General features: G+C 41.5%; 1 protein-coding gene across 10 annotated transcripts in view; it reads right to left on the bottom strand.

Moving 5' to 3' along the window:
• The window catches only part of USP34 (ubiquitin specific peptidase 34), a 118,994-nt gene that overhangs the window by 6,900 nt on the left and 91,727 nt on the right, over positions 1-20,367 (bottom strand). For 5 of the 10 annotated variants that reach the window (XM_071442105.1, XM_071442343.1, XM_071441951.1 and 2 more), the window contains exons 51-72: positions 19,788-19,866; positions 18,767-18,820; positions 18,576-18,671; positions 17,589-17,653; positions 17,417-17,492; positions 17,272-17,319; positions 16,785-16,916; positions 15,571-15,651; positions 14,399-14,484; positions 13,005-13,173; positions 12,844-12,918; positions 12,160-12,311; positions 11,699-11,747; positions 11,503-11,607; positions 11,342-11,386; positions 10,281-10,385; positions 8,231-8,378; positions 6,625-7,259; positions 4,385-4,542; positions 3,492-3,570; positions 1,109-1,235; positions 661-768 (exon numbers count right to left, since the gene is read on the bottom strand). In XM_071442105.1, the coding sequence (XP_071298206.1) occupies positions 661-768; positions 1,109-1,235; positions 3,492-3,570; positions 4,385-4,542; positions 6,625-7,259; positions 8,231-8,378; positions 10,281-10,385; positions 11,342-11,386; positions 11,503-11,607; positions 11,699-11,747; positions 12,160-12,311; positions 12,844-12,918; positions 13,005-13,173; positions 14,399-14,484; positions 15,571-15,651; positions 16,785-16,916; positions 17,272-17,319; positions 17,417-17,492; positions 17,589-17,653; positions 18,576-18,671; positions 18,767-18,820; positions 19,788-19,866 (2,672 nt within the window). Of the gene's footprint in view, positions 1-660; positions 769-1,108; positions 1,236-3,491; positions 3,571-4,384; positions 4,543-6,624; positions 7,260-8,230; positions 8,379-10,280; positions 10,386-11,341; positions 11,387-11,502; positions 11,608-11,698; positions 11,748-12,159; positions 12,312-12,843; positions 12,919-13,004; positions 13,174-14,398; positions 14,485-15,570; positions 15,652-16,784; positions 16,917-17,271; positions 17,320-17,416; positions 17,493-17,588; positions 17,654-18,575; positions 18,672-18,766; positions 18,821-19,787; positions 19,867-20,367 lie in introns of those variants that run through there. The other 5 variants (XM_071442519.1, XM_071442188.1, XM_071442426.1 and 2 more) reach the window with 2 other exon arrangements.

Below are 20,367 nucleotides of genomic sequence, written 5' to 3'. Positions count from 1 at the left end.
GGGAAATGCATACAAATCACACATAAAAAGGGTTCTGGACACAGTGTTAGGCCTTTACCAGCAATCCATTAAAGAATATTAGAAAAGTCTAAGCTAGAAAAAACCTGGGCCTTTCTGAAATAGCTCTGCTAATGCAAGAGAGGCATTTGTATGTATGATCTGTGTCTGCACTTTAAAAAGCAAATCCATTCCCCTCTACAGGCTATTTATGCTTTAGTTCCACTATTGCACTTCACAGTACTGAATCATAAAAATTAACAGGAAAAGCTGTTTCTCATTATAACTTGGTTTCCACGCTCCCTTCTGAGAGGAGCTTTAGTTCCTGTTTGAATTTTAATGTCAGATTTAGGATCTGACTCTAAACTCAGCGACACCTGAACTGAGGAGCTCCTCCTCAGTCATGCCCCTTATCAGGTGGCCAATCAGTCTCACAAAGTGACCTGTGGCTTTCTGTGCCTCCAGTGTGCAAGCCTGGACTGAGCACAGGAATATTCAAAGCAAGCTGCCAAACCCAGAGCTGTGTGAGCAGCATCAGAGGCACTGACATCAGTGCCACACCAACCATCCCCACCTCCAGCTCCCTGCAGAGCCCTTGAGCAAGTGGCATTTCCAGCTCACAGCAGGGGCTGTGCAGGACAGGTCTGCAGGGCCAGGACTTACCAATGCAGGCGTTTCTCAGCTCAGGAGGACTGTAGGAATTGAGCAGAGTCAGGAGCTTATGGGCAAATTCAATCCTCTCCTGCCACTGAATGAGAGCTTGCTTCACATCTGCAATGCAAACATCCCAGGAGGCTGCTTAGCTCATGCCTCAAAAGCTTGTTAGAAAAAGCACAGAATTTTACTGCTGAGGAGTCTCTTTTTCCTCTACCATGGTCTTAATGCTTCTAGGAATTTGTTAAATCTCACTGGTCTACTGCTGTTAAATTGATGAAATCTAGTTTGGTATTAAGTCAGTAAGCAACAATTTAATATCCATTAACAGACACATATTCCACTGTACAGCAAGTTTTTAAAAACAGCTAGTAAGCAAGAAAAAACACTAGGGTTTGGGTGAGGAAAATTAATTTAGAAACAAGAGACATAATCCTTTCAAGAGTTATAAGCAAACCTTTTCTCTGCAGATAGGGCCGTGTGGATTTCAGAACCGAGAGGAAAATGGACAGAAGCTCCACCAGGTCTCCAGTCACGTGGCAAGCTGTGGCCTCATGGTACATCATGTGCAACGTGTTAAAGGACTGGGAAGAAGAAAAAAAATGCCAAAACTTTATGTTGCCAAACTAAGGTACTTGTCAGAATTCCTCTTTTTATCCTGCAGATAGATTTACATTTATTTTATGCTCAAACAAGGTATTTTATACTCAAAAAATACAAGGTGTTGGATATAATCACAAAGTTCTTCATTTGTTTTCCAAGTAAAAGGTTTGTGTAACCAGCTCAAAATAATTACCAAGCTTTCACACCTTTATCTTCAACCCAGTGAACAAAATGGCATTTGAGACACAGTATCTTTATATCCCTGTAATCCCAGCCTGCCTTAGCCAGCAGACAAAGTGATACAAGAGGTGCACAAAGACAGATATATGAATCTGGGGGAAAAAGGTAGGATTAAGATGGATGCCAGTCATTTTTCAAAATGCTGCTGAAGGATATACGGTTGTACATCAGATGAATTACTTCTCCTTTTATACCTTGTGGGCATCTGTGATTTATAGAAATATTGGGAAGGCAAAGCAACTCATTTCCGAGCTGCAAAAATCCCAGCACAGGATGTAAGAGCAGATATTTAATCTGCTGAGTATTTGAAAGATAAAGGAACAGCAGCCTCAGCCCCGAGAATGCAAACCCTTGCCAGGCCCTTTTTATATTGCAGTGAAGACAAAAGACAACACAGCCACCCTTGAGTGGAAAACTTTCCTGGATGTGACAACTCCTTCATGCAGGTTTTTGTCTCCAGGTAAAACACTTCCAGCCAACAAGGGACAATAAAAGGCCTGCTGCTAACCTCAAGCTGGAAAGTAGCATCAATTTAATTTCATTTCTAGCAATGCTTTACACAGGATAAATTCATTTTCTATTACACACTCTTCACAAACTTAATTACCCATTGTTAGTACGGATGAGGGCTAACTAAGCTGAACCAAATTCTTTTTGTACATATCTATGTCTGTACCTTGATCTACTTACATTTCATGTATGGATAACCTTACAGCCCAGTTCCTGAACTTTTACACCCAGTTTACTGGATGGAGACATTTTCACAACAAAAAGGAACAGATATGCTGGAGTAATTCACTACAATTAATAAATCTATAGCCTTATATTTATAACAAGCTCCTGAAAACTCAATTTTCCAATAGCACTGCACTGTCTCTGTAATTCCAGCTCTTTCTACCACACTTTTCCCCAGAAAATGCAAACCAGTGACATAAAGAGTTAAAAGAATTTTTTATAGAAACTATATAAAAATGGGACTGGAATCAACCTGAAAGCATCATCCAGTCCAGCCACATGGCTAAAGGCAGATAAAATATCTGACAGATGTTTGTTCCAAGTCCTTCTGACAACTTCCAGTTGTGCTGGCTGTCCCCTCCTGCAGCAAAAATCCCATTCCAAAATCCCATTTTCTGCAAGGCCACAATTACCTCTGAGCCACTTGTCTTGCACCATGGATTTTCCCAGTTTAGGATCTCCCCTGAACACAGCACCCTACAGGTGCCAAGAATGAATCTTGGTTTTATGCTTTCTCCAACACATGCAGATTTTAACTCTTGCCCTCAAAGGGATCCTGCCCCTGGAGCACTGCCAGTGCTTTCCATGAACACAGGTTCTCATCCATCACCTCAACCATGGGGTGCTGGATGGAATCCAGGATGTTCCACCCATCAGGACATGTGGATGTGCAGAGTGAAACTGCAGGCAGCAGGGCCCTGACACCCCAACTGCATCCATGTCAGAGGTGCATAATTTCATTTTTTCCCATTTAATTTTGAAATAATTCTGGTCTGGTCTCATGGACCAAAAATCCATTTACAACAATTAGATGTGCTCCAGAAATGCATTTTAGGTTTAGTTCCATCACAGAGAAATCGAGTTTTTGTGTTTCAGACCACTCCTTGCAAACAAAGGCACAACAGGTAGGAAAGAAAAGGAGAACTGCCTCAAAGGAGGGTCAGAAATATCAACCACAACTGCAGCTGAGCACCCTTTAAGTTACTTCTGCTTTTTAACCTGTTGTCTTAACACTTTTTAAGTACTAACAACTGTGTGACTGCCTCAGCCACTCATTCCCAATTACCTGTAATAAAAGAAATTACAGCAAAAAAGCATCAATTTATTCCTCTCAGCATAATCTGCTGGTGGTTTTCCCTCTGTCCTGAGAAGCAGACAAATAATTTCCTGACCTTTTTAGTACTAAAAAGAAATCTTATTAAAACTGACAGGGGAAGCACCAGGGTGAGATGTTTGCTATAATTAAATAACAAAGTAATTACCTCAGTCATCAGAATCAATCCTCTATTGAACACAACGAGAAGTCTGTCTTCATCAGATTCTAATAATATTCTGAAGGCACTAGGAAAAAAATCCAAACATTGAGAACACTGAAAATCTCATCCCAAGCTTAAAATTGCTATACTCATGCTGTTATTTTGGAAAATAATCACAAAAGAACAAAGAAGCCCCAAAAGAACGTAATTTTTCTCATCATTATTCCCCTCCTTTTTAATTTAAAAATGCCTTTGCCATCAACCTCCTTTATGTTATGGAAAGTAATTTAAATATAACCTTTACAGAAATATTTCCCATACAACCCCTGCAAAAATATGGAAAATTATGTTCTTGGAAAGCCAGAAGTTTATGCTTCTTAAATGACACATTTAAATAGACTCAGTCAAGCATCTGTTTGGCCTTTTAAATGTCTGAAAACATTGTTATCAGAATGTTTTATGCTTGCAGCAGAACAGAAAGCATTATGCTAAGGAATGGTTTCTTTCACCATAAAGATGATTTGGGACAGGGTGGCTGTGCCAGGTCAGTGCCAGGTGAGTGCAGGCAGCCCTCCAGGTACCACAGCCTGTCCTTTGCAGCAGGCTTTCAGTGCCCCAACAGCTCCATGGAAAACCCCAGCCCTGACCTACATGCACAGCAATTTATAGCTCTGCTGAGAATGCCCAAGCAGCACTTTCAGCTGCACCTCCTCAGAGCAGAAATGAAACACTCTTTGAAGACACAATACAATCAAACTGTCCCACAGGCACCATTCCTACATCCCATTTCTGCTCCACAGTATCAACTGCCAGCAGCAGCAGCTGGAACCACAGCTCTGCTCCTGGGGGAGGCTGGGGATGGAATTCCAGCTGGGCTGTGGATGAGCACAGGGCTGTACCTTATGAGAGTTGTCCAACAAGAGCGTCCGTCCAAGCAGCGCAGGTAACAGCTGATGGTGGTTTTCTTAAATTGCTTTATGTCCTCGATCTCCTCCTCTCTCATGTCTGGCCTCTGAGCTACAAACAGCTGCATGAGGTTAAACAGCTCTTCTACTGCCTAAAACACACAGAAATCCTTGGTTAGAGTCAGCTCTCTCACTATGGTACGGTTCAGACTTTCTGTCAAAGTTATAAAATGAGATATTCTGATGCTGCCTAAGAGCACAGCTCACTGTTGCACCTATGTGCACATCATGTACATGTGTCACATTCATATGTACAAAGCAATCTGAAATCCCCATCCCTGGGACCAAACATTCAGAAAGCTGCTTGTGCCAAACCCTGCTGCAGCCCCATAGGCCTGGCAAACCCCAAACACAGTGGGGTACCTCGGGTCCCTTGCCAGACAGACAGACTTCTGAGGGGAGATGCCAACGAGGAGAGCAATGGGACTGGCACATGTAAAATTTCCCTGTGAGCTGATCTAGGCAGAAGTTCAATATGGAAGATTCCCTGCATCCTCCTCCTCTTCACAGTGATGGGAAGCTTTGTATCCTTTGTGTCCCTGCAGAGCCCAAAGGATCCCAGAGCAATATTCACAGTGTAATCATGCACACCCAGCCCTGCTCTCTCCAGTCCTGTTGTTTGAGCATCACACACAGAGTGTTTCACCCAGCACCTGCTCTCTGCTGCTGTCCCCGTGTGTCACTGACAGCACAACTCCCAGCTCCTGAAAACTCAATTTTCCAATAGCACTGCACTGTCTCTGTAATTCCAGCTCCGTCTACTACACTTTTCCCCAGAAAAAGCAAACCGGTGACACCAAAAAGAGTTAAAAGAATTTTTCATAGAAACTATATAAAAATGGGACTGGAATCAACCTGAGAGCATCATCCAGTCCAGCCACATGGCTAAAGGCAGACTACAATATCCTTGACAGATGTTTGCTCCAGGTCCTTCTGACAACTGGACCTGCCCAGTTGTGCTGGCTGCCCCCTCCTGCAGCAAAAATCCCATTCCAAAATCCCATTTTCTGCACGGCCACAATGACCTCTGAGCCACTTGTCTTGCACCATGGATTTTCCCAGTTTAGGATCTCCCCTGAACACAGCACCCTACAGGTGCCAAGAATGAATCTTGGTTTTATGCTGCCAAAGGTACCTGGCTGTTCCCAAGAGGAGCACCAGGCTGTCCTCCCCTGGAATGCTACAGGCCAAGTCTTGGCCCTATTCAGAAGCAAAGAAGAAACTGGTAATTCCTCCATCTTTGTTACAATGCAACGTCCTTCTAGAGACCATCATCAAAGCTCATTCCTTGTTTCTTATGACTAGGCTGGAATACTGAACAGTGGAAACACCCAGAAAACAACAACTGCTCTGCAGTGCTACACAGCAAGGAGAACCCAAACCAACCCCCCCGTGAAGTCCATCTAATGGTTCTAAAGACAGGAATTATTTCCACCAGGAAACCCTGAGGGAACACTTTCACCACTGGGCATGTTAAGCTACAAGAGACACCAGATAAGAGGGTGTCAGGATCTTTGGCTTGTCAGAGTGACCCTGACAAAAGTCAGAAAGTCTCTTTTCCCAGCCCAGCACTTGAAGAAGGAGTCAGGGCTCTTCATTTCTCATTCTCAAGGTTGTTTATTGTTCCTTATCTATAAAAAATTTTCTCCTGCCCTGCCAAGGTCCATCCAGCAGGACAGTTCCAGGCACTCTGCCTGCGCCCGGGGTGGGGTTATGTCTTTATACTAAAAACTACCTGTACAATGTTTGCAATTACTGCCCAATACCCATCACCCATGTTACACAGTGAGCTTCTACTCTAAAACAATCTGGAAGTGCCACCATCACAGCAGAAGATGGAGGCCAAGAAGAAGAAGAAGGAGAAAGGCTGGGCATACCCAGGTCCCTCCATCCTGCCCCCTGAACCCCCATACCAGAAACCCTAAAATCTACTTTTCCACCCTGTGATAACTTCACTATTATTCTACCTAAACTGTTGTGGCTTGCTGATCTTCATGTAAGGTTGGTAATTTGCTCTACGGGTCACAATCAAACCCCCAGGTGTTCTGGGCTCTGTGCCAGGGTCTCTGAGCCCCTGGCAGGGGTCCTGGCGCTCCTGGACAGCCAGAGGGATGCTCTGGGCTCCCACAAGAGGGGACAGGGGAACGAGGGACTGGCACACGGTGGTCACTTACCCCTGGGTACTGGCTGGCGTGCGGGGTGAGGTTCTTGAAGGCCCACTGGATGTTCTGGTGGGAGGCCAGCTGGCGGGTGAAGGCGGGCGACTGCTCGCAGCAGAGGCGCAGGATGCCGTAGTAGGCGGGCAGCATGCCGCGGTTGAAGAGCACCACGTCCTGGTCGTCGTGGTCGGCCAGGATGTAGTTGAAGGCGATGTTCTTGGTCACCACGGGGTTCTGCACGATCAGGCGCACGTTCTCGGGACAGTCCACGCACACGTTGTACCAGAAGGACAGCAGGGCCTGCTTGTTGTGGTTGGTGGCGATGGCCGGCTCCGAGAGCTTGGGCTGGAAGAGGTTCCACAAGTCCATGAAGTACGTGGAGAACATGAGCTTCTCGGTTTTGGAGATCAAGCAGTAGGTCATGAAACTGAAGTAGGGCACCAGCTTGGTGGTGCCGTGCACGGCGGCGTCCACGTAGAGCTTGGCCCGTGAGAGCAGGCCCAGGAGCACGTTGTAGACCTGGTGCAGGACTACAGTGGTGTCGGGGCTGAGGGGCAGGTCCCGCGTGGGGATGTGCAAGGAGCGCGTCGAGCGGAACATCTGACGGAAGGAATTGCTCGGAATAAGCGACACCAAGAGATAGGCTGCAGCTTCAAATAAAAACAGATTTGTTACACCTTTGACAGTGACATACCTGCTTAACAGCCATGCAAACAGCAATTCAACTGCACCCCCTGCTCCATTTACACATTTCTAAGCGTTTTACAGAAGCTGGTGTTACTGTATTCACACTAGGAAAAAACCCAAGCGGGTAACAGTAGCACAAAGCACGTTAAAAGTGGTGCTGGGATGTGCCACCTACATCCCTGGCTGCTGCCTGGCTCTCCCTGAGCTAACACAATGCATCCCAGCACAGAATGGGACCCCAGATCCCATCACACAATGCATCCCAGAGGTTTCCCATGAGTGAAGCTGTCCATGGCTCAACCAAGAGGCCATCACCTCCTCAGAGATGTTTACAACTGGAGCCTGTTGCAAAGCTGTACCTCCAGTTTTCTCATCTCCCTCAGCCACAGAAACGTGTTGAACGTCAGTGGCCTGTACTGTGGAGCCTCCTTTGTTAAGAAAATGGACACAGGGAAGGCTGAAAATGTTCTCTGGCCATGTGACAGTGTGATTCCCATCAGGACAAACCAGAGAGCCAGGATACCCTGGAATCTGGGAGAAAGCACAGACAGCTTCTCCTTGATCCACAAGTTCAAAGGACTCAGCTGGAGATTCCTGTGGAAGAACAACATGTACTCCTCCCACCTATTGTACAGCCACGTGATGGACAGAATGGAAAACCTCTGGAATTACCCCTTTTCCTTCTTTAGCTTTTCCTGGACCTTGCAGATTAACCTCTTAGAATAAAGAACCTACCAATGTATCATTCAAGGTACCAAAGGAAAACAGTTTTTTCATCAAAACTGGTAACACCTCTGCATGAGACACCACAATTATCCCAAGATTTTAAAACCCAGCAATTCTAAAAGAACTAGAAAAGGAAGAAAAGACAAACGCAGGAGCATGCAACTCACTGCAAGAGGTGACAAATTTTCTCCAATTAAAATCCACTTACAAGTTCTCACTCGAGGGTAGTTGTGTGCCAGGAGGAAACGCTCGACCCAGTTCTCCATGTTCTGCAGGACCCAGCTGTGAGCCAGCTTGTTGCGAGGGGTTTGCACAGCCAGCCAGTCCAGGCACTGCGAGGGGTTGTACTCAATCACCTGCAGCAGAGGGGGATCAAAAGGAGTACATTCATCTTCCTACTATGCACTGATTGTATTAGAAACCCCTAAAATCACCCTCAACGTTTCTTTTTAAAATCACTTAGGGCTATCAAAGCTCCTGCAAGACTGAGCTGCTCTGCACACAAAGAAAACCTTATTAAATTTCACTGGTTTGTGCTTCTGAACCTTGTTCAGAGTTTTGAAAGTTCAGTCTAAGCCCAGAAAATTACTCTGCTTATTCTTTCTGCATATTATGAGATATTTAGGAGTTGAAATACTAAGCACCAAGATGGAACAACCTTGTCTTTACAGACAAGTATTTTTTAAAAATATCTAACACAAAGCCTTAACACTGAATCAGTATATTTATAAGTTACATGAAAAGAAAATAAATGCTATGCAAAGATGATCATACAGCTTCATGCTGAGGGTAACTACTGCATTTTTACTGAATATACAATTTCAAGGAATAAATCCATCCAGTTCTTTCCAAAGGCAATGAATGCTGCTGTGCAAACCTTGAGAGAATAAGGAGAAAACAAAGCTTCCTGAGCTTTTCTGGCTCTGTGTAGCTGGAAATCTGTTGACATGAGGCCAATAAATGTCATTTGTTCTTTTATTTAGTTTTTAAAAACAACTTTCTTTCTACCTCAAGGCCCAGGTGCCCAGACAAGAAGAAGTTTTACTCTAAGGAACCAGAGGTAGTAACTGGGTTGCTGAAGCTGTTCTCAGTTCCCCTACTCCACCTGAAGAACATAAGTAGCTGACACGACCATAATTCTCCTTATAAAATTTTCATCTCATTTTAAAAATAAACACCTTAAGAACAATCTCCTCCCTTTATTTAGAAATGACAAATTGCTCTGTCAGGTTTCCTGGGTAATGGCTGGAGGGAATGTCCAAGAAAGATACAATCATTTCTCAGTGTCTGCAGAGCTCAATCACTTTTAATGACTTCCAGAAGCTGGAGAGGCTGTGAAAGTGGAGCCTACACCCCAAGTCTGTGCATTCACTGCTGGCTCTCACATCCCTGCCTGCACAATTTATATCCCTGGACCTGTGTCACCAGCTGGGTGTCACTGTGCCCCTTGAGATGTGCTGTTTGAACTCATCCATCACATCACTTGTGATCCTACAGCCTCTCCTGACCACAGGAAACCCTTTGGAACAGCAAATCCATGTCCCTCCCAGAGTGCTCCAGCTCCATTTTTAAAGGGAATGAAAGGGAATGAGCTGGTCCTCAGCAGCCTCCAGGCTGGCCATGCTGCTCTCAGCCAGGAATGAAGACACTGAACTGTACCAGGAGCTCAGAGAGCAGCAGGTGAACAGAAACCTTTAATGCTCATCTGTGACTCAGATAAAGGAATTCATCCCTGTGCCCATTTGGTTCAAAAGTCTCTCTCTCATTTGGAAACACAAGCAAGGTTGGTCCTGCACACAGCAATTATCCAGCAGACTCAGTCTGGCACTATTTTATGCATTAAAAGTGTTAATGAACATTTTACAGAGAACCAAAAATATCAAATGAATATTCAAGCAATCTGTACATAAAAGGCCAGAAAAACCCACACCCAAATGATGGGTGTTGAAACATTTTACAGGCCTTGCAAAAGGATAACAGAAAACAATGTGGAATTTGTCTAGAAAAAGCATTCTAGGCCCTTATTATGAATCAATTAATTTCTCAATAAACTAAAATTTGAACTTAAACAGGAAGAGCCATTAAATTACAATAGAACTTTTTAATGTCTATTGGCTGTTGCTGTTTATTCAGAAGAGGAATGATAATTAAAAAATCATGGACTGATGAAGGAAGGATGACAACAAAAAGCAAAAGAGACATAAAAGAAGCAACAAGAGAAAGAAAATTTAGCTTCTGTTTTATTTTACATATTGTACCTCCCATATCCTCTGCAGAATGTAAGAAGCAAAGGGTGGCATTCCTGGAGGTCCACCAGCAAATTCCATGAGCATGGTGAGCAATTTGAAAAAAGGATTGGCTGCCTGTAATGCAGAAAAGGGGGAAAATATTGAATTTCATCTATTTAATTTCATCCACCTTTTTTTTAAGAGTATTTTAAAAAAATCTCAGTGTCTGTCTACGAACTTCAGACATGAACATTTATAATACTTCAATCCCTTACTATTTAATCTGTACATAATCCATATATAGCTATAAATTAAGCCTCTGGTTACAGTCAGTGCAAAGCAACAGGATCGTATGAGACAGGAACAGTCTAGGAGAAGTTACAGGAAATATATATATATGTATTTATTTATAGGAAATATAGACATTATTCTGGAAAAAGGAAAGCATCAAGCTCCTCATTGCTGAAGAATTCACCCATTTATCATGGTTTATATCACTAGCTCAGATAAGTTATCATTTTAATGTATTTACATAACATGGAATATGGACCCTGGGAAGTTTATCCAAAAGCATCTCATTTGGAGGTTTTACCCTGCCAAGACTCACCCAGCTTTTAACAACATTTCAACAAAGTCGTTACAAGTATAATTATATATTTTGCATCTGGAATCCATTTGGAACTCTCAGTATTTCTGTTATTACCAGGGCAGGAATTTACTCTGAATGAGAAATGTGTTTGCCAGCACAGAACTGCAAAACAGTGCCCCAAATCTTTAAGAGTCTGATAATAAGTAATTATCTCCACTTATTATTGCACACAATGCTTTAATGTTACTAACTTTTTAAAAGAAATTCCTATGGTTGGAGAATCTAGAAATGTTATTTGATTTGAATAAAACTTTCATCCCAAGTGGCACAGCAAATTTCTGTTTTACAAAATTCCACAAACAGTGCAGTTAGACTTCGTTCAATGGCACAAAAACTTCCATCTTCCTGCAAGATTTTTGATGAGCAAAGGATTATTTCTGTGATGTAAACCAGGAAAATATGACCACAGATTATTTACTGGACAGGTGGTGTGTTTACATACCTCAGGAGTCAGCTTTGCTATAGATGTGAACAGCATGGACACAATCTTGAAAAGAAAACACACAAAACCCATTAGACTTGTGTTTATTGAGTTAAAATAACACCAATTACCCCATGAGACTGCTCGAGGAGATCTCAAAGAGCAGCTCCAGAGCTACTCACGTGCTCTGCCAGGCGATTGTTGTAGCGGCACAGACTGAAAATGAGGTTGCAGGTCTGCCTGATGTTGATCCCATCACGGATATGTTGGAATAAAAAAGGGAAACCCTGCAAGAAACAAGCAGATCCAGCTCACTGCCCACAGCCACACAGCACAGAGGGCTTGGCAGGCTATAGCAGCCATTTTTAACTTGATTACCTTTCCTCCTGTCAGTGCTGTCATGTCGTTCTGTGACAAGGTCAAATGCCTAAAACACAAAAGAAAATTATCATTTTATCTCAGCCATTATTATGGTTAGGGAGACACTCAGGACTGAGAGTTAGCTCATACCCTTCAGTATCACAATATACAAGAGACAATAAAGATGTTGATGCAAACTGAACAACAACAAAAAAAAAAGCTGTACTTGACCAAGATAACAAAAGAAAACCAAATGTGGCCAATTGAATGTGTTCAAGTATTTAACCCAGGTCTTTCATTCTGGTGTGGGACAATGACAGTCTCTTTTTAAGTTATTAAAAATATCATGGGCTCATACACAAGCTTATTTATGCTGCTAAAAAAGCCCACAATAAAACCCTCAGACAAACCCACAATATCTCTGACTCCCTTCTGAACTGTAAATTCCAAACGGATTTTGTTTTTTCAGAAGCTCTTGCCTTTCTGAGCGAGACTGTTCCACCAGAAGAGCAATCAGGGCAATCATCTTTTCAAGAGCAGCAGGCCTGTATTTCTCTTCTGCTAAAGAAAGGATATCTTCCTCTTCCTCCTCTTCCTCCCCTTCTTCCTCAGAAAGCACTTCCACCTGGGGCTAAGAAAAATCCAGAAAACCTCAGTGTGGACATTCTGTGCCTTCATTTCAAAGGCCTTTGCATTACCCTGCCCTTTATAGCAAACAACTCCATCAACTTGCATGAACCAAAGCAGGTAAGTACCTAATCAACTGACTCTCACATTGAAACATGCACTTTGCACATGCAAAATTGTATTTACAAATGCAAGAGGTAGGCTGGCTGAAGATATGGTCTATTCCACAAAAAGAGCAGGTAAATTTAAGAACCTAAGCTGTACAACAGGAGTAAGTAATCAACTGTTAATAGCATTACCATTAGTATCAAGTTAAGGGCAACTTTAATTGCTTTTACTCAGTGCCTATTTCTATACTAAATAATAATAGTCAACATATTTTTTTACATATTCTATTCACTTAAATATTGAAAACAATTGTGGAAGTGAAGCAATTTTAATGTAACAGCTGAAAGATGCTTCAAGACACAGCAGTAATGATGAGAGACGTAAAAGAGGCAAGATTAGCTCTTGTTATATAAAATACTCCAACTTACATTCTCAGGCCCTTTGGTTCCCATGTAGAAGTGGACCATTGTGGATATGGCTTGCAGGGAGAGCAAGAACTGGCTCTGAAAAACGCAGGGATGATGGGATTATTTGAAAATCCGTTTGTGCAGAGCCAGCAGCACCTGCCCAAAGCCAGGGCTGTACCCACCTCCTCCTCTCCCATTTTGGCAAACTCGTAGAGGAAGGCGAAGTACTCGGTGAGGTGCTTGCTGTGGGGCTTGACGCCGTGCTCCATGATGGACAGCAGCGTCTTCACGAAGCGCGTCACGCACGAGCGGCTGCCGATGTCCTCCACGGGCCCGTCCATGTCATCAGAGCTGCAGCAACGACAGCCAGCGTGCCCATGGCACACACAGCACACGGCACAGAGCCACCCTGAGCCAGTGCAAACAGAGCATTCACCGCAATTCCTGCTCCTCTCAGACCCCTCACAGCCCTTGGCCACAGCCTGGGTGACAGCCAGCCCAACCCGAGGGAGCGCCAGGCACTTGAAATGCTGAAGAGTTTATCAAATTGGGGCTGTGAATCAAGATGCTGCTCAGGAAAAGAACTCTCAGAACAACAGTACTGGGGATCTCCTACTTAAAATCATCCTCTTGATTTGCTTGTTGAATTTATTGGGAATGCATTGTAGCTACGGAACCAAGGCAGGGCACCCTCCTGAACACAACAGCACCATCCACCTTCAGCCTCAGACACTCTCTGCATCACATATGGTCATTTTCCAGCTCAAAATCCCACCTCTAAAATGGAAAGTACAGATCTGCTTTTCACTAGATTCATACAGCTACTTAATGAGAGTTTCAGCCTCAGACATCTGCTCAGGGTTGGACCTTGTCACTGAACAAAGCCAAGTCACAGACACAAGTAAGGCTTCCAAAGCAAATTCAATTCTGCTTTTTGCCATGAAAATTGTATCTTCACGTCCTGAATTTTGATATGGCAGCATAGTTATTACTAACTCTGCCATTTTTGCTCTGGGGAAAATTTATTGGCACAATCACAACTTTAACACAAGAGGTAAAAGAAAAACCACTTTTTTCTTCTCATCATGTATCAAAAAGAGTTTAAGTATCTCATAATTGGAGATAAAGTGACAGTTTTCTTGATGATAAGCAGAGCAAAGGAGAATCCAAGAGGGCCCTTCCTCCTTTTTGACAAAACCTGCAATTTAGTTATAGGATTAAACTCTGATCTCCAAACTCTCTTACAGGATGTACAAATAAAAACTTCCACCTTTGTGCCTCCAGATCCAATTCACAGAAAAATTCTCAAGTCTGAGCACTGAGATTTACACTTGCAGTGTCCAAGTGATAGGAAAAACAAAGACCATGCTGAAAACCTACTCTAAGGGAGCAAATGTTTCAAACCATGTGACACTGCCCTTTGCAACCCTACTGGTATTTTTAAATAAATCCGAGCAGTTTGGGCAGAATAAGAAGAACAATTAGCACTATTCCAGCTTTCCATGACTGCTTTGAGTGACTGATCAATAAAAGCAGCTGCAGCAATGACCAGAAGGTGGCAGGGGGTTTATTTTACCAGTCCTCCATTCCTGGCTGCAGATACAGGTGAGCATGCACTGGCCTCAGCCTCTGGATCACGTGGATACACAAGCGCTGGAACATCTGCAAGCAGAGAAGGGAATGAGCTGCACACCCTCAGTCCTTCACAAAAAGGACAATGTGTCACTCCTAAGCACAGAATATTCTGTCTCCAAGTCCTACTGCCAGCTCCTCACAGGTGCAAAGTTTGAAAGACAAAGCTGAGATTGAATTTTAACAGTAGAGGCAAACCTGGTTTTTATGAACAGATCTCATGGAGGAACCCTAAACCCAGCCTTTAATATTGATGTGCACTCAAACATGACTCTGCTTTTTTCCTTCTATCTCTACTGCCTGAAACATTTTGATATTTTTGGCAAGATGCTTTTTAATTTTGCTGCTGGCTCATAGAATTCATGTGAAAATTTGAAGGAAATTCCTTCCAGTAATTTTTATTTGCAAAGCATTCATGAGAAGACTCTGCCTACCTTGCACAGAGTTTTCCCATGAAATATATTCTTTTACTGATGCATTGCATCCAAAAACTCTGTATGGGTCTGCATGGAAATATCACTTTAATAGCCAGAAATCCAATTGAAGAATTCAGGTGACATAGAGTAACTGTTAAAGTTTATACCTGAACAACTTGCAAAGAAAGGGCACTTGTAACAGCTGGATTTGTGAAAGTCCAAATGCTACTAATATAGGGGTTTTTATTAAAGTATTTCCAGAAAAGGGTATTAACATAGTTTTGGGGCATAATACTGTGAAATTACCTCTACCCACAAAAGTTTACTACAGAAGTGTCAAACTGGAGCTTTGAGGAGTACTGAATGTAAACAGCTTGATTTTTTTTTTTTGTTTTCTGACAGCAGAGCTTGATGAACTACTGTTGAATTAATTCAGAAAAAAAGCATTTTTCTAATGTAAAGTGTTCAGATTTGTAGAGATCAAGAGGGAGTGGCAGAAACCTTAAATTGCATCTACTGTGCTTTAGTGCTGCTGCCTGTACAGCTGTGCTGGGTTGTTTCAAACAGTACCACTCCCATGGCCAAACACCTCCAGCCAACTCAGGTATTCACTGAAACTGGCAGAATCAGCCACCAGACCAGGCTGTTTCTGCTCACAGCTCAAGCAGTCACCTGACTTGGAAAGGAACTTTTTTCTTACCTGCCTCACAATCTGATTGGGACACTTTATTAGAATCTGCATTGGCCACCAATCATCATCAGCCATACGATCCAAAAACCACTGCAGAAGATACATACTGTGTTAGTTTTGTTCCACACTTGCTCTAGTCCAATCTTCTGTTTTGCATGATATTAAAGTCTGAAGAGAAATCGATGTTACTATTATTAAGGAATAGGCAAGTTTTAATCCAAGGGAAATCTAAAATGTCTTCTGTGCACGAAGGAATAAAGAAATAAAGATCAATGGCAGTAAACAGCAATATGAATTTATATCTGGTATCTTCTTATCCCTGTGCTCTGCATGCCATTAGAAAATTACCTGGAAGAACACATTTACCCTGCAAAGTGATGTCAACAGCATAAAAACTATGCTTACAAAAAAGTATAACCTGAAGAATCTTGTACAAGAGTGATAGGATTAAACAGAGCTTCCCAAGTTAGATCTCTTTTGCATTTTAACATGTGGAAAAGCCTCACGGCCTCCAGAGACCCAAAAAGTATAAAATTAACAGAGAATGACTCATTCCAAGTCAGACTCAGCAAATAACACAGCTCAGTCTTCTCACTCCCAGAATTTTGTTTGAGTCACAAGGAAAGACAGTTTAAAATGAAGAGTCAACGTTCTTACTTTTAACTGTACTTGAGTATTCTTTACTACATTAAATGTCTTCACTCAAACATCTCAGGACTACACCCCACTGAGACAAATGTACACCCAAATACTGAATGTCACATAATTTATCCAATTTGAATCAATTTATAAAAGCATCATGGATTTAACTCCTTTCTACTGAATAAAGTCTAAGGCAGGACACAGTCTGTGCTACACTCCTTTTACATCTAAATTATCACAGAAACCCTCAAAACTTTTCTTCAATATCTCAAAATTGCTTTCAACAAGACCACAGCAAATTCTTTGTCCTTCCATGTCTCTTGTGTGAGTTAATTTAAGCAGGTCTTCACTACACAAGTCACTACGTCAAAATTAATCAAATAAAGAGTTTGTGACACTGGCTCTCTCTTATTCCAGTGACAAAATTATTTGGGCTTGTGGTCTCAAGAGAGGTTTCTGCAAATAAAAGTTAAGTCATTCCCCAGGATCTGCAATAATCAGAGAGGATGAATTTCATCTCACAGAGCACAAATATACCAAATACAGCAGTTCATAGTCCAAAATATTCCAGGGATACGAACCTCCAGGAAAGTTAAACAATATATAGAAAGTTGGTTTGTACTTTGCTGAGTTCCTAAGTCACTTACTTCACAAGCTGCCTGACTGTTATTAAACTGTTTTGTTAACAGTTCAATCCACTGAAGCATTGTAGGCTGTAAAAAGAAATACAGGAAAAACTGTAACTTCAAATAATGAATTTCAGCATAATTTTTACACATTTCTAAATGGTTCAGTAAAGCACCAAATCTTAAGAATTATAAACAATAAACATTTTATGAATTAATAATACATTGCACCTACAGATAATACCAGTCCATACACTTTTACATACACATTATATTCCATTGTGCTCACTATAAATGAGTAAATGACACTCTAAACATTAACTTTGCATCATATATAGTAATTTTACAGCTCAAAGTCCCACTTTTAAAATGGAAAGTACAGATCTGCTTTTCACTAGATTCATGCAGCTACTTAATGAGAATTTACAAGTAAATGGAATACCTTTTCCTTTGAATGAATAAATGTCTCTAGTACAAAGGAAGTGCTTAACTGGAAAAAAAAATGGAACCATTAATTTAGAATGCATGAATTAAACTGTCAACAAGGAAACAGTTAAGAGAGGATGAGATTCTTTGGAAATTCTTACCTTTGCTGTCATCAGAGAAACCGCTTTTGGATCTGGTAGTGTACTTGGGATGCTACTACACAACTGCCACATAAACCTAGAGTCAGTAATTTTATTTGTTAATTAAAATAAACAATGATAATCTGCAAGAAGAAAAGAAGCATTAATATTACACTTTAAAAGAAAAACTTACCCAAAATATGTATGTTCAAAAATGTTCTTGTCTTGAAGGAACTGCATATTATCATGCCATATCCACTGAAGAAAAAATGCTACCATCAGACACAAGAAAGCAGTTTACTTCACTACTTAAGCATGATTTTAAAAATATTTAAATGATTCCAAGGCTAAAAGCCACAAAATTTTTCAGTCTGAAAAAATCTTGGTGAGAGCACTTGCTTTAGTTTTAAAGAATTGGCTCAGAGCTGTTTTATTCATACTACAGTGAGTATTGGTCGTGCCTGCCATGGGACTGCAGAACAGAGCTTCAAACCTTCTCCTCTTTCTGTGGCCTCATTTTTACAACTTAATTCTTCAGAGTTTTGGGCTAAAATTTTGAGAAGAACAAGTTTAAAAAGAAGCACAGCTGAAGTCTAACCCAAAGCTTGATGAGCTCTGAGAACTTCTGATAAATTCCTATAGAGTAAGATTTGAATCTCCATTATTAGACCAGAACAGGATTTCTGCATGTCCCCTGTTCCTCTCTCTAAAGTGATGGTTTTGATCACATCAATTCATAGTGATTTTCACAGCAATACAGTTTAAACATTTAACTCTGATAAAAATCTATTCATATTTTTAAGACCAAGAAGGATAAAAGCATGATCTGATTTGCTGGCTAGGAATGGAGAGACATTTTCAATGAAGAACCTAAAATGTGGCAGATGCTGAAGCAACACTTCTGGCCAGAGGGAGCAGGGACATGAAATTTTCCAAGTGGCAAAAAGGGATTTATCCCATATACAGGACAGATTAAGAAAACATCCAAAATTCACATAAAATGTAAATCCTAATTCCCTTCCTATCCCATGACCATCTCCTAAGGAAGACACCAAAATGAAAGGACTGCCACCTGAGTGCTTTAAATGATTTTTGCTTTCCTATGTTTATTCAGATTTCTGATGTGTTTAGGGCCTCCTAGAGTGTTTTAAAATTGGTGTTAAAACAAATCAACTTGTACCTCCAGCAATTCTGATGAAACATCAAATTTGTAGTCTTTGCCATTTTCCTCCTCTGGCTCCATCCGTTTATAAAACAGCATGTAAGCACTGTGTGTCTTGGAGAAAAAAACATCTGTATAATTTTTGCTTTGAGAGAGAAATCATGAAATCAGAAATAGAATCATACAGCAAGGGTTTGGAAGAGAAATACCTTTTCAAAGGAGAAGTCCATAAACTTATCAGTAACAGAATCATAAGTTTTTGTCTGTCAAGAAGAAAGCAAAACCATTAATTGCAAGTTTTTAATGCTTTAGTTTCTAACAGTTTGTGATGGTTCATTTGCACATTTATTTCATTATATTTATGAGGGTTGCTGACAATTTGGTTCTTGCTCAAAGCAATCGTGTTTCTTTTTTTCTTCTCTGGCCTATTCTGAATTTTCAAAGCTACTGTGCAATATTCTGCCTCCATCCCAAGCAATTTCCTGGCTCATCCATCTCACTGACACCTCTTCTTTAGAGGCATCTAAAGGTATTTTATCATGTGCTAAACAAAGGAATTTTTTGGTTTTATTTCAGCATATTGTCTTTCCCAGACAAGAGAAGTTGTCTTATGCCCAGAACTGCTTTAGTAAGATACTGTGTTATCCATAATGTGCTTTATATCCTGTACACAGCTGTAAATAATGATCAATTCAGGCACTACCTTTGAACATTTGAGTGTTGTTTGTATTAATAATGTGTAAAAATATTCCAACTGATGTCACAGGCAGTCATAACACAAGGCATAATACAATACAAGTTATAATACATAGACAAAGATCAAAATGCCCCCTTTTTTCCTAGAATACACCTAAGCTTGAAGTAATTATTTTTTCATCAATGGTCTGAGCTAAGCAGCCACCCCAAGCGAGGATTCCTAAATTAGCTTTTTTATACCTGGTATAATAAATGGTATGATAATGGTATGATAAAAAGCTGATTCCTAAATCAGCTTCAGACTCCTCTTTTTTTTTTGGCTGAATAAATGGTATGATAAAAACCAGATTTAGTACAGAAATACCTCTTGTTTGGAGAGACACTTCACTAATTAACTTTCCTTCATTAGTAATACCTGCACTGTACTTCTGACAGCTTCCTTTAAAGGAAGGTGCATACAAGGAGCTGGGTTGCAAGAGGTTGTAACAGATACTGGGAGAGTTGAACATGACAAAAATTCAGGTGCCAACTTACAGTCATTTCTCCACCAAAGCATTCAGAAGCAAGCTGGGCAGAGTCGAAGGGTTTAACTTCAGCATCATTGAAAAGGTACCTGCAAGGCAGGAAGAGGCTTTCAAAGATCTGCTGCTCATCTCCAGGGGCAAATAAAGCCTCATGAGCACTTGCAAAGATTCCTCAGACTGAAATATTCCTATTCACTTCTAATGTCTTGTTTAGATCCCAGCAAATGACAATCTGGTCCCAGAGTGACTTCCTTCCAATAACACCAAACAAGGAGACACTGCTGGGATCCCCTGGACAAGGGATTAGGTCAGGAGCTGCTTCTGTCCCAGAAATGCTCTGGAGAACAGGGAGAGAGGAAACCTTGTCTCCCATGCCGGGGCTCCAGTGAGAAATGGAGATACCACATCCAGAAACAGCAGGCAGAGTGTTCCCTGCTTTCTTCTGTCTCCCTCCTCCCTTCCCATGCCCATGTCCCTCCCCTTCCCCAAATTCTCCAGCCAGAAATGTAGCTGGATCCTCAGCCAAGGCACCAAGCAGATTTCAGGAAGGACAATCTAGGAAATCTTCTGTGCTGCAATAATTCCAATCT

The sequence above is a fragment of the Agelaius tricolor genome, unplaced genomic scaffold (assembly GCF_023055355.1).
Source record: "Agelaius tricolor isolate 1412-34295 unplaced genomic scaffold, bAgeTri1.0.p SCAF_1, whole genome shotgun sequence".
In the NCBI taxonomy this organism is placed as follows: Eukaryota; Metazoa; Chordata; class Aves; order Passeriformes; family Icteridae; genus Agelaius; species Agelaius tricolor.
This window is presented reverse-complemented; position numbering and strand designations above follow the sequence as displayed.